The sequence below is a fragment of the Anopheles aquasalis genome, chromosome Y (genome assembly GCF_943734665.1).
Source record: "Anopheles aquasalis chromosome Y, idAnoAquaMG_Q_19, whole genome shotgun sequence".
Classification (NCBI taxonomy): Eukaryota; Metazoa; Arthropoda; class Insecta; order Diptera; family Culicidae; genus Anopheles; species Anopheles aquasalis.
The window spans coordinates 1,655,953-1,668,329 of NC_064879.1; the positions used below are offsets into that span (position 1 = coordinate 1,655,953).

Here is a 12,377-nt window from a genome sequence, read left to right on the forward strand (position 1 = left end):
CAGCAATCACTCGATGAATCTCCTTTTCTAGGGCTCCATATTTGACCAGCTCGGCCGCTATTCCGTCGGTTCCGGGTGCCACGCACACACAAAACAACTGATAATGCGCCAATTAGCGTTCGAGGTAGGTCTATCTGCCAGTAGGACAAAGAACCAAATCGCCATTGCATTGAAGAGAAATCAAAACACGTACACCGTTCGGCCAATCACGATCTCATACTGGCACATTCGGCCATTGGCCATTGGAAGTGCGTGTACCGGGCTGCACGAGGTACCAAGCGTTAGTTAGCGTTTAAACGGAGCTAGTTATCGAGCATTATGTTTAGGACAAGTTGCGATATTCAAATTCATACTGATTATCAATCATGATCAGCGAAACCAACCTGCGGTGGGGGAAGGGATGGCATATTCGCGCATCCGCGCTGCGCAAATACCATAACGGCGCACGAAAAAGAGCTGTAGAGCTTTGTGCTCTGTGCTGATGCCGATGGTACCCGCACTTAATGAACCCATCACGCAGTATTTGTGTGCGCAGTATGTGTGGCCGTGTACTGTTCCACTTTATGACCAGCAGTTTAGCAAAAGCAATTTCTGTTGACGGATAAGGGTGATGATGGGCCGCTCAGGGTGAGGCTGCGTGAGTTTACAATCTCGCGAAAGACTCGACGATCAATAAAGGAAACGATACACCTACGCCTTGCCTCACTACGACCTTTTCGCTCACGCAACAATCGCACATAACACAACGGATGGCACAACTGGTCCACAAAGTTGCACTATCGTCGCTGCCACCATTTTATTGTCACAAAGTATGTTACAACCACCCGACCGAACGTTTGGTTGCATGTTGGGTGGATGCCGGCCCGTCGCCTACGAAACTCGATGCTGACTCTTCTTCTCGAGGTACTTGGCTGCCTTGTACATCGTGACGTTGTAGAACCGAGACAGACCGGACGTGGATTTGCTGGTCGGTTGTTGTTTGGTGAGGCTCTCGCACGATCCGCTGCCCATCCGGTCGACCGAATGTGCCCGCCCGTTCGAGGTCGACTCGACCAGCAGCGCACGCACCGGTTGCTCCTGTTCCACGAGCCGCACCCGGACCAGCTGCTGTTGCTGGAGGGCTGCTGCTGCATCCTGTTGCAGCAGCTGCTGGTGCAGCTGATTGAAGGTAACACGCGCTGGCTTCTCCGGTGGACTGCCCGATATGTCCGCCTCGCAGGAGGAGCTTCTCCGATACAGCAATGGTGTCGGTGTTGGCTCCTGTTGCTGCTGCACAGACGCTGGCAGAAATACCTCGTCGTCATCGTGGTCGTCGTCGTGGCGACTGCACTCGCTGGTCCCATCCGTTGCTGCCTGCTTCCGGATGATGATGTTGCCGGCCGGTACCGCCTTCAGGTTGACGTGCTCGATGCGAGTGCAGCTGTAATCGGTGGCAGCCGGTGATGGCGGTACCGGAGCGCTGGTCGGTGCGCTGATCGTGGCCAGGCTCTGGCAGCGCGATGGTCCGACCTCCAGGATGCGGACGCGATAGTGCAGGACCTGCCGAGATAAGAGCAGAGTAGAGTAGCTAGACACTAACAATGCAAGTAGTATTTAGGCAACATATTTTCATTTTTTGTCAGGAAGTTTCACAGCCCTATATGATAAAGTGTGAAAGCAGAATCAAATATGACGTGAAGTGTGTGATGCAATAAGTAAACCGGATCATATGATTAATTTCAACATATATTTTTCTGTAGAGCTAAAAATGTCATGTTTTGAAGCTAAAAATTCCACTGTGTGGCAATATAATTCATCATCTTCGCTCATTTCGAAGGAAACGGTTGCTGAAATTGATCGTTTCTTTTGTTTTAAGGGGGACTTCGGTATTTTTGGGCCATAAAAAGGGCCCGTTTTTAACGATTTTTGTGACGTAACTATTCAACTGTATTTTTTCAAGTAAATGACATAATAATTTACAACTTTTGAAGAATATTTGATATTGTTTTGAGCAACATTCATTGAAAAATGAATCCATGTCATCAAACTAAGGCAGTCGTGTCTTCGAAAAGATACTTTTTCTGGTGCCCATCGTAGCTGCGTGACGGGTCATCAGAAAAATACAAATCGATATTCGTTAGAAAGATTGTAAGTTTATCTAGGTAGGCCTGGAAAGTTTTTGTTGATATTACAATTTTTCGATTTTTGGCAGGTTTTTGAAGTTGACAAAGTGATGCTTTATGCGATTCTGCCATAAAAACGAACTTTACAGATTTGTTTAAAAAAAAGTATCAACAATTTTTTTGAAATCTTGACGGGGCTACCTGGCAAAACGTGTACAGATTATGTGTAAAAAATGTCAAATTGATCCGTCCTGTAGTTTGTACGGTACGATGGGCACCGACTTTGAAAACGTTGAAAACACAAATAAAAATTAAATACCGAAGTCCCCCCTTATGCGTATGATGAACATGTTTCGGTCACACAAAACAAAAGATGGTTTCAAAGGTACAGAAGGTGGAAAACTTTTCCGTAAACGTCGAAGAAGAAATTCTACCGAGCCAGCTCGACACTGTCCTTTCTGATAGGTGGTTGGTTTGTTAGGTTGAAAAAAAGAAAAATGTTTTAGCTGCAGTCTGCACCTCTCACTCGTCATGAAAGTAGCAAAAGTGAGTTGCTGACTAGATTGCTTCAAAAGAGTGACGAGTGCTTTAGTTTGATTGATGTTGCACGATGTTTGGGAAATAGTTTGATTGATGTAATCGGTGGTTTGATTTTAAAAGAAATGTTTTTTTTGTAGTAGTAGTAGTAGTAAGCTTACCTTATCAGTCGCCATGAAACGGATCACTTCACCCAGCGGCAGCTTGGCGCAGTGGCCATCCTTGAGGAAGTCCGGATCGAGCTCGGAGTGACAGGGGAAGCGTTGCACCAGCAGCTTCCAGCTGTCGACCGTCGAGTACAGCTCGAGCTCGAACGCGAACCGGGCGGCCACCTTCGGTTCCTTGGTGGCGCAGATCACCGTCCACAGGACGGTCCGGCTGTCCGGATCGAACACCTGGTACAGGTTGAACGCTTCCCCGTGCGCCCGAGCCAGGTAGTAGGCGACGACGAGTTGTAGCTGGGTGGTGCGCGGTGCTACCGGTGCCAGCTCCGCCCCATAGTCCCAGCGCAGGTCGAGCTGCGGCGTCTCGTACACCTGCTCCGAGTGGGTGCGAACACAGTGCTCCAGCCAGTCCCGCTCGCAACCGTGCCAGCTGCATCCATCCCATACTTTCCCCATGAAGCACTCGATCAGCTTGTAGCCGCACCGTTCCCGGTGCCACCGGAGCAGCTGCAACGGTAGCCGTACGGTGCAACCACGGGCCGCATTCCCGCAAGGGAACTGCACCTTCGAAGCGATCGCCTCGAGGGTATAGTTGCGCAGCTCGGTAAACTGAGCACCGCACAGCGGGCACTGGGCGCATTTGTGGCGGCACCCGTGGCACAGACTGTGGCCGGTCGCACACAGGCTGATCGCACCGTCCATCGGTTCCGCACAGCCCGGACACTTTACCTCACTCACCAGCGAGTCGTAGTGCTTCAGGGTGATGGTGAACGGGCCGGCACCAGCGTCGCCTCCAGCGTACACGTACACCGCCGACTTCCGCCGGCAGTAGCTGTTCGTGCACGAGGAGTGCGTCGACCGGAGGCTCGGCGACGAGTCCTGCCCATCCTGGCCCTGCTCCGCCTTCTCCTCCTGTTCCTTGTCCTCGGCGGCCTGCTCCACTTTTGCTACCGTCAGCTCGTCACCAGCGCGATCAGCGTCCATCCTCACCAGCGTTGTTCAGTGGTCCGATGCTGTTGCGCTACTAACAACCCTTCTGTGTGCATGGGCCCGCTACGGGGGGGGGGGGGGGGTTTACCACCCCACCACCCTTGGTTTCCTCTTTGTGATGCGCTCGATAACGCGAGCAAGCGAGTTTAGCACCTTTCCGTCGTTTTGCGTTGCCGTAGTGGTTTGCTGGTGCGTCTTCAGGGGAACGGCATACCCCTCTCTCTCTCTCTCTCTCTTCTTCTCCTTCTTATCTTATCGTCCATCCTTCCGACACGATCGGCACCTTTTCCTGGGCGTACTGCGGCGGACGTTGCAGCTATTGATATGCTGTTGATACGCGGCGTGGGCGAAGGTAATTTGAGGAAAGGATGCGAGGAGGGAGAGGGAGGGAGGGGGGGGGGTTGACGGTCGAACGACAGGCACAGGCACCGCGTGGGAAGGGGTGTCCCAATAAGCCGCATGCGGCACAGCCTTTAACCGGATTAGGATTAGTCAACGGGGAGGTTGAGGGAGATGGACGGAGAGGGGTCTCTTTTGCAAGGCGCTGCTCCTGCAGCAATGTATTTATCTGGACTTGCATGTGGGGTGGACACTACCCCGTCTGAACACCACTCCATTTACGTTCTTGAAGCTGCTGATTCACAATTCTCGGTTCATCCACCGGTAAGAGTGCGAGAGGTGAGCCAACGGTTGTGTGCTTAAGGCACCACAGCGACCATAACGCCCTCCCAGCGTCGCCAAGCCGTCCTGTGAACGTGCTATAAACGAGGGGACGGACGATGCAAGCGTTTCCTTTTTTTATAGTAAAGCCCAAGCTAAGTAACTCGCCGCGAGGCTGACAAGACTGTGCCCTAAAGATACGTGGCAACGATAGCAACATTACGTTAGGCACCTTGTTGTTGTTTAGACATGTTACATGTTTGTTGAATATGTTGTTCTTATAAGGATCAGCTCTCATGAGAAAATGTTTAATAAAATATAAACCTTTGCCCCCTTTTAAGTACTGTCACAAAGGGCTTGAAACAAAGTTGTTAGCGTGGCCATCGTGCTTCTGTAATCAACGTTTTCGCATCTGGCCAAATGACTGCCAATGAATGTTTCGTTACTTGTGAAAGCTGCAGAAAGTGGCCATGCAACCTAATGTGCGTGCTTGCGCATCCAAGCAGCATACGTTAGCAGCATGTCTGTTTGTGTGTCTTTCTCTCTCTCTCTGTGTTAGTGTGTGTGTGTGTGTGTATTTGAAGCGATAGCGAGATGATTCACCCTTCTGCTATGCCGCACCTGTCTAAACTAGGCTTTCGTCATGTTGGGCAAATCAAATGCCACCAAGCCTGAACTACAGAGTTTGCCGAGACGCTAAGCAAGGTTATCCGCCCTCAACCTCAAACTCAAGTTGAACTGACGAGTGGTTTTATAAATTCATCTATCTATCCTTACTGTAACTTTATTTCGGGATGGAAGTAACGCTCCACGAGATGCCGCCTAATGGCGTCTCATCGATCGACGCCCTTGGCTTATTTTTGTTTAACGATTGTATTCATCTATATAATATATAAGCTGACTCATCTGATATGACACCCTGTGACTTTTATTAGTACGAAAAACGATGAAAGGAAAACATTCTGCTGACATTCTGGCCACATTCAAAATGTTTGCACCGAACAATCAAACATGCTGGCGCATAACTTTGCTTCCAGTGCACCAAACATACCATTCAAACAAAAATACCCACATTAAGGGGGGACTTTGGTATTTTATTTTATTTTTTCGTATTTTTCTCTATTTTTGTTTTGTTAAAAAAAAACATTCAAGAATATCATGTTGAAATTTGGGATTAATCGGAGCGAAATTAACCAAGTTACAGATTTTGTTAAATCCGCGTTTCATACAAGGCTCGATGCAGCACGCTACTTTGAAGAGCGTTTCTCAAAACCAACACGTTTTCTAAGTCGGTACCCATCGTAACGTAAAAACTACTAAACCGATCGTTTTGAAGTTTTTTACATACAATTGGTACACTCTTTGCCAGGGAGCCCCGTCGAGATAGCATTAAAATTGTTGATACTTTTTTATAAACAATTATGTAAAGCTAAGTTTTTGGCAGAATCGCAAAAAGCATAACTTTTTCTACTTCAAAAATCTGCCAAAAATCGAAAAATTCGAATATCAACATAAACTTGACGGGGTTGCCTAGATAAACTTATGATCTTTCTAACGAGTATCGATTTGTACAGATTTCAGATGACCCGTCACGCAGCTACGATGGGCACCGGAAAAAGTACCTTTGCGACGACACGCCTACCAAAATTTGATGCCACGGATTAATTTGTCAATGAATGTTGCTCAAAACAATATCAAATATTCTTCAAAAGTTGTAGAATAATATGCCATTTACTTGAAAAAATAAAGTAGAATAGTTACGTCATAAAAAATCGTCAGAAAGAGGAAATACCCGAAAATACCGATGTCCCCCCTTTAAGGTAAAAGACCAGAAATGTCTGTTTTAATAATAGTCTTGTTTACTTGCAACGCTGTCTGGTAGTACAGAATTGACATCGGCCTACAAGTAAAAATTTATTGGGTAGCTCAATGCTGATTCTTCCACACTTTCATTCCATTCGATCAGCATTCCGGAGAACTGTATGTAACTTAAATCCCCGTCCATCCATTGTGGCATTGGCTCAGGAATTCCAACGCGATGTGATGATTTGGCCTGCGAAAAAAAAAAAAATACCTGCCTACCAGCGCTCTAAGGGTGAAATCATCAGCATCGTTCTTGGAAGCCTCCCTTGGCATGTGAATCATTTCATCATGTTCCGTGCCCTCCATTGGGCCCTCGCTTATCGCTTCGCTTCCCTCTTGCTCTTATCTCGCGGGACGGTACCGGACTGACTTGCACAACCTTGCTGGCTGGCGGAGGGGGGAAGGGCTCAGTACCGAGCGACCAGGTTTGCGATCGATAAGACACCCTCCGGTGCCCCAAGACATGGACCACCACACAATTATTGGTTCGGCACCTGTCCCATCCCATGGTTGGGTGGTTTGGTGCTGCTGGTTGGTACTACACACTACCAGGACCAGGCACTAGGATTTTTCATGAGCGCAAATTACACATCGCACTCGCAGGTCGCCGGTATCTTATCTCTTGGGTAGGGCCGCTTATCTCGCCTCTGAGGTGTGCGTGGAGCGGTTGAGCAGAGATATGCAGAGCACTGGGTTGTGGGACTGCCAGTCAGGTGTCGTGCGATATCGACCACAGTATCCAGTTATCGAGTGGACTACGCCTCGACCGGTTGGACCTTCAGAGCACTCTGAGGAGAATAATCTTACATTGTTCATAGCCACAGTGTAAATTCCACTGAACGTGTTTGTGTGGGTGCATGTGTGTGAGAGAGTGAGAGAGTTTAATAGTTTTATAAAAAAAAAGGATTATTGCAGAACAAAGGACCAGTGTTGAGATCAAAGACCGTGCACTAAGCCAGCGAGTGCGTGGCGAACACCTCCGCACGATGCGGTGGAAGACACTTCTGCTGTTGGTGCTACTATGCACAGTAACGCTACTTTCCTCCCAATCAACCACGGTACAGGCGGAAGAGTTGACCGCCGACGGTGGTGAACCAGCCCGTACCGATGGCGAGGATGGTGACGGCTTGATGCCGGATGAGACCGCCAACAGTGACCACGATCAACCGGCAGCTGCTGAAACGGATATAGAGGAGCAGCAGGAGGAGGAGGGCGGTGAGGATCCGATCCCCGACGCCGGTGACGCCGGCGATCAAGATGACCTCGGCCAGGAGGACCAGATCGACGTCGAAACGGACGGCGAAACGGGCGGCAGCGATGGGCAGCAGGCCAAGAAGGGTCGCTACTACATGTACGACGATTTCATGTCGGGCCTGGATCTGGCGGACAACAACTACAACTGGGAAGGTAAGTGGTACGGCCGCAACTCTCCTTCCCTTTCGCGGGCCATCGCGGGGAAGATTGCCGATTGCCTCACTAGAGCGGTGTGTGCGCTCGGTTTATCTTATCTGGTTGAGCACCTGCCGTGAAAAAAAACGGGGCTGCGGAAAAGAAGAATCTCTCTCTCTCTCTCTGGCCCGTCGGTATTGATTAGATTAGAGCTTGGCTCACCCTAGGGTCCCCGAGGTACGCCGAGGGCCATTTTTGGTACGAGGAGCTTCAACTCCGTCGACTGCTGCAACCCTTCTTGGATTGGGTCATTCGGTAAAAACACAATATGTACACCTCTACAAAATTGCACACATTCTAGGGGTTAAATATTTTTATTATCTTGGAGGGGGAAGGGATAGAAAGGATGTATTTGGTATGTAATAGTTCCATTTCTTTCCCCCTAACCCCTCGCAAGATTTATTTTAAATTTCTGGCACATTTAATTTGACTATTTAGCCATTTAAAATTCTGTTATAAAAACGCTGAAAGTATGCCATTCGCTAGAGGTGTTATGTATTGTGTTTTTACCGGTCATTCATTGCCATTGGGCAATCGAGGAATGAACGAAACTGTGTGTGTCGATCGTTTTCCGAGCCGGACCCCAGTGAGTCATGCACCCTCCCCCCTGGGGGAACCGGGAGGAAAGCAAAGTGTCAGAGGACTTCCACGGATCCCGGATATGAGTCACTGTGACCGGGATAAGCTACCGTGGGACGTGGTTGTGAAATAGGCACTGAAACACTCGAACAAACCTATTCAATTCTCCTCCAACACCCCCGCTCCCCCCCTCCCCCCCCAAACAGATCCGATGAACCGCGTGCAGCCGAAGGAACCGCCGAGCCACAGCATCGCCGGTGGCTACACGATCAATCCGACGCGTCTCGCCCAGATCCGGCGCAACTTCCTGTATCCGTTCTACGATCGGGGCGGCCCGGAGGATACCGGGGATCTGCAGCGCGACATCCACGCCTCGATGCCGCAGGTGCACAAAAACTTCAACTTCCAGCTACCGTTCTTCGGCTTTCGCTTCAACTACACCCGGGTGTCCATGAACGGGTTCCTCGAGTTCTCCGATCCACCCGAACACTACACCTACCCGCTGTCGTTCCCGATCAAGGACTGGCCACGCCGGAACGATCCGTCGTTCATCGGTATCTTCTTCTCCAAGTGCCGCATCGGGCGGATCTACCAGACGGACTTTGATCAGCGGGCGCCGGGCGTCTACTTCCGGATGGAGCGCGATTTGATGACGCGCACGGATCGGCCGGGCGTCGAGATGCGGGAGCGTGTGATGTGGGACATCCGCGAGGGGGTGGTCGGTTCGGATACGTTCGTGCCGAAGCACGTCATCATCACCACCTGGAAGAACATGAGCTTCGCCGGTGGTATCGACAATTCGCTGTTCCGCGTAAGACCATCAACCGTCTCTCTCTCTTTCTCTCCCTTTCTCTCTCTCTCTCTCACATTCTGATCGTCTTCTCCGCTCACACAGACCAACAGCTTCCAGATGGTGCTGGCCACCGACGAGGTGTACACGTACGCCATCTTCAACTACGCCGAGATCAACTGGTCGTCGCACACGGAGGCAGGCGGTGATACAACCGGAGGCGAAGGCGGTGTCCCAGCTTACGTGAGTCCGTCCCTTGCGTTGCCTCTATTCTACACTCACTAACCTCCTGCTCTCTCTCTCTCTTTCCATCGACAGATCGGATTCAATGCCGGTAACGGGACGCAGGCGTACGAGTACAAACCGTACAGCCAGGCGTCGGTGCTGCGCGATCTGACGGGGCGCGGTTGGGCGAACGGGTTCCCCGGTCGGCACATCTTCCGCATCGACGAGCGCATCATGCTCGGCACCTGCAACAAGGACATCGACGCCTCCCACCTGCCGCTAGTGTTTGCGCCCGAGTCGGGCAACATGCTCGGCGGGACGGTGGTCAACATAACCGGACCGTGCTTTAGCCGGGAGGACCGGGTGGCGTGCCGGTTCGATACGGAGGAGGTCGTCGGTACGGTGGTCGACACGAACCGGGCCATCTGCATCCAGCCGTTCCTGAAGGCCCAGGGTTACATCCGGTTCGAGATTTCCATCGGTACCGATCGGTTCAAGTGGCGCGGTCGGTACTTCGTCGAAACGCCGGCGACCGCCACCGATCGGATCTTCTTCGAGACGGACGATGTGCACCGGCGGGCACCGTCCGAGATCCGGATCACCTGGAACCGGTTCAATCTGACCACCAACCTGAACGCGAACGTACAGATCTCACTGTGGGGCTACCGGGAGGCAACGATTCGGCCCGAGCTCGAGTTCATCGACATGCTCGAGACGCAGCTGACCAACACGGGCGCCTACACGATCGTACCGGCCAACTACCGGAACCGGGACAACACCCGGACCGTCGACATGCAGTTCGGGTTCATCCAGATCAACCTCACCAACCCGGAGCAGTACAACAACCTGCGCATCTCGCCGTAAGTCTCTTTAATCGCTTGAACAAAACAAAAAACAAACAAACAAACAATTTATGCTTGCCTCTACCTAAATGCCACATTACACTACAGGTTTAAAAAAAAGAGGGTGGGGGTGTGTTTTGAGGAAGACAAGGTGAAAACTTCTTCCATGGTTTCAAATTTAGAAAGGTGTCTCTGCCAAAAAAAAAAACAAATCGTGATGGATTTGTCGGAACCGAGTTCGTCGCTTTCACGAGCAAGTCTTTTGTTTAGTAGGAAAATTATCTGCCTATATTTTGTGTTTTTTTTTTGTTTTGCAATTGCCACGATAAATTTCCCAGAACAGAACAGTTTTCGTGAAAAACGTTTTAAAATACGGACGTAAGATGGTACCAGGTGTATGCATATGGCCCCGAATTTTTCGTTCTAAAGCTATATCTACATGCATTTTTTCTAATTTGACACTATAACAAATATTTTCATTACAATTAAAATGGCAAGTTCCGTTCTCAAAAACTGCTATTCGCCGACAGCGTTCGGTTTTTGTCTCCATCTCAAAAAATCGGCGGCCGAATCGCATCAAATTTTCTATTGAAGGCTGGGTATGCTCACGCAGTGCAAAGTGCGGCTTAAAAATTTTAAAAGTAGTGATATAAATGAGAGAACCACCATCCATCGAAAATGTTAAAAGTCATCAAATTGCAGACCTTATTGGCCAAAACGGTTATTAATGATCCTTACAAGCAACAATTAATCAATTTCGACCGAGACTTGTGACAAAAAAATCAGCGAAAATATCAATAACGTTAAAATTGTCCGATTTTTCTCGATGAAAATGCATCGCCACCGCGCGGAATTTCGTCCAAGGACACGCTAAAAGCCACAATTGGTAACAATTACCACTTGCGGCTAACTCACCAGACTTGACTCCATCAAATGAACATTCCTTTGCATCGCTGGGACAGGTAATGCAGCGAGCAGCGCTTCCTTTTGTTCGGAAATTTGAAAAAATTGATGGATTTTGAAAAAAAAAATGGTACAGTTTGGCGGTTGTTTAGGTTAGGCATCCAAAATTTGCCTAAGATATAGTTGAAATGTGTAGCTAACGATTGCCATAACATTAGAGAATATTTTTTTCTCCATTTTCCAAGAAAAAGCGTTTTTTTACGCAAAGCAAAAAGGTTTCGGTTTTCATATGCATACACCTGGTATTTGTTGGCATTTTTTTACTGCTACTGGATGGGCACCGACTTTGAAACCGGCGGTTTTAGGCAATGCACTTCAAAGTAGTGTGCCTATCGCATTGAGACATTGAAGAGGAGCGGATTTGTTCACAAACCCCTTTTTTCTTTGATAGTTTTGCTTCGATTGATCCAAAACATTTCATCACAAAACCCTTGAAAGAATCGGCCTTTTTTGGGAAAAATTGGAAAAACTGGTTTTGTAAAAATGTAAATTTGAGATTTTGCAAAACAATGTATGCATTGCTGTACAAATACAGGGTGCGCCATCAGGATGTATCCTACTTTAAAGTTGAATAACTCTGTCATTTTTTAGCCGATTTTAAAAAATAAACCAGTTTTATTTAGGTTATTCTATACCATTTATTGTGCCATACTCAAAATACGATATCAATCAAATGACCGCCTTCATTCGACATACAAAAAAGAGGTTCTTTTTCGGGCATTTTCCATTTTTTTTGACAACATTTAGGGAGTTATTTTGGCAATTTCAGATCCAATTTTTGCTCTAAGTCGTTTCAGAGCCTTCAATTTGTTTGGATAAACCTTATTTTTCAAATAGAACCCCAGAAACCGCCATTTATTCATCATCCATTGCACTCTCTCTCTCTCATCTCATCTCTTTTCGTTTGCTTCTCCCGCCAGTGTGCTATGGTCGAAACCGATCCCACTCGGTTGGTACTTTGGGCCCCAGTGGCAGCGTATCCATGGACGGAACTGGCCGCGGGCCCTGTGCGAAAACTGGCTCCGGACGGATCGCTTCCTGCGCAACTTTGCCCACGAGCTCCCGATCTGCCCGTGTACGCTCGAGCACGCCCTGCTCGACAAAGGCCGTTTCCTGCCGGATCCGGACTGTGATCGGGACGCGAACCCGACCTGTCTGCAACACCGTGGTGCGATCCACTGTGTCCGGTCGGGGCAGCCGACGGTGCAGGGTT

The 12,377-nt window shown here is 49.1% G+C and overlaps 3 protein-coding genes across 5 annotated transcripts in view; 1 reads left to right on the forward strand and 2 right to left on the reverse strand.

Moving 5' to 3' along the window:
• Positions 1–12,377, reverse strand: part of LOC126579583 (max-like protein X) — a 74,098-nt gene that overhangs the window by 60,955 nt on the left and 766 nt on the right. The window lies entirely within an intron of this gene.
• LOC126579579 (uncharacterized) lies at positions 769–3,815 on the reverse strand. The gene is made up of 2 exons (XM_050243003.1): positions 2,801–3,815; positions 769–1,539 (listed from the first exon to the last, which is right to left on the reverse strand). The coding sequence occupies exons 1-2, from the start codon at positions 3,785–3,787 to the stop codon at positions 871–873; spliced, it is 1,656 nt and encodes a 551-aa protein (XP_050098960.1). The 5' UTR covers positions 3,788–3,815; the 3' UTR covers positions 769–870.
• The window catches only part of LOC126579576 (protein mesh), an 8,984-nt gene continuing 3,649 nt past the window's right edge, over positions 7,043–12,377 (forward strand). For all 3 annotated transcript variants that reach the window (XM_050242994.1, XM_050242995.1, XM_050242996.1), the window contains exons 1-5: positions 7,043–7,723; positions 8,551–9,155; positions 9,240–9,377; positions 9,453–10,219; positions 12,085–12,377. The exon at positions 12,085–12,377 is cut by the window's right edge and continues 734 nt beyond it. In XM_050242994.1, the coding sequence (XP_050098951.1) occupies positions 7,303–7,723; positions 8,551–9,155; positions 9,240–9,377; positions 9,453–10,219; positions 12,085–12,377 (2,224 nt within the window). In that variant the 5' untranslated portion in view covers positions 7,043–7,302. The remainder of the gene's footprint in view (positions 7,724–8,550; positions 9,156–9,239; positions 9,378–9,452; positions 10,220–12,084) is intronic.

What these genes read in the sequence shown, in the direction of transcription:
- LOC126579579 (XM_050243003.1), bottom strand. Translation starts at nt 3,787, where the DNA reads ATGGACGCTGATCGCGCTGGTGACGAGCTGACGGTAGCAAAAGTGGAG. An exon ending in GTTTCATGGCGACTGATAAG is followed by an intron (nt 1,540 to 2,800) that starts GTAAGCTTACTA and finishes TTATCTCGGCAG; the next exon opens with GTCCTGCACTATCGCGTCCG.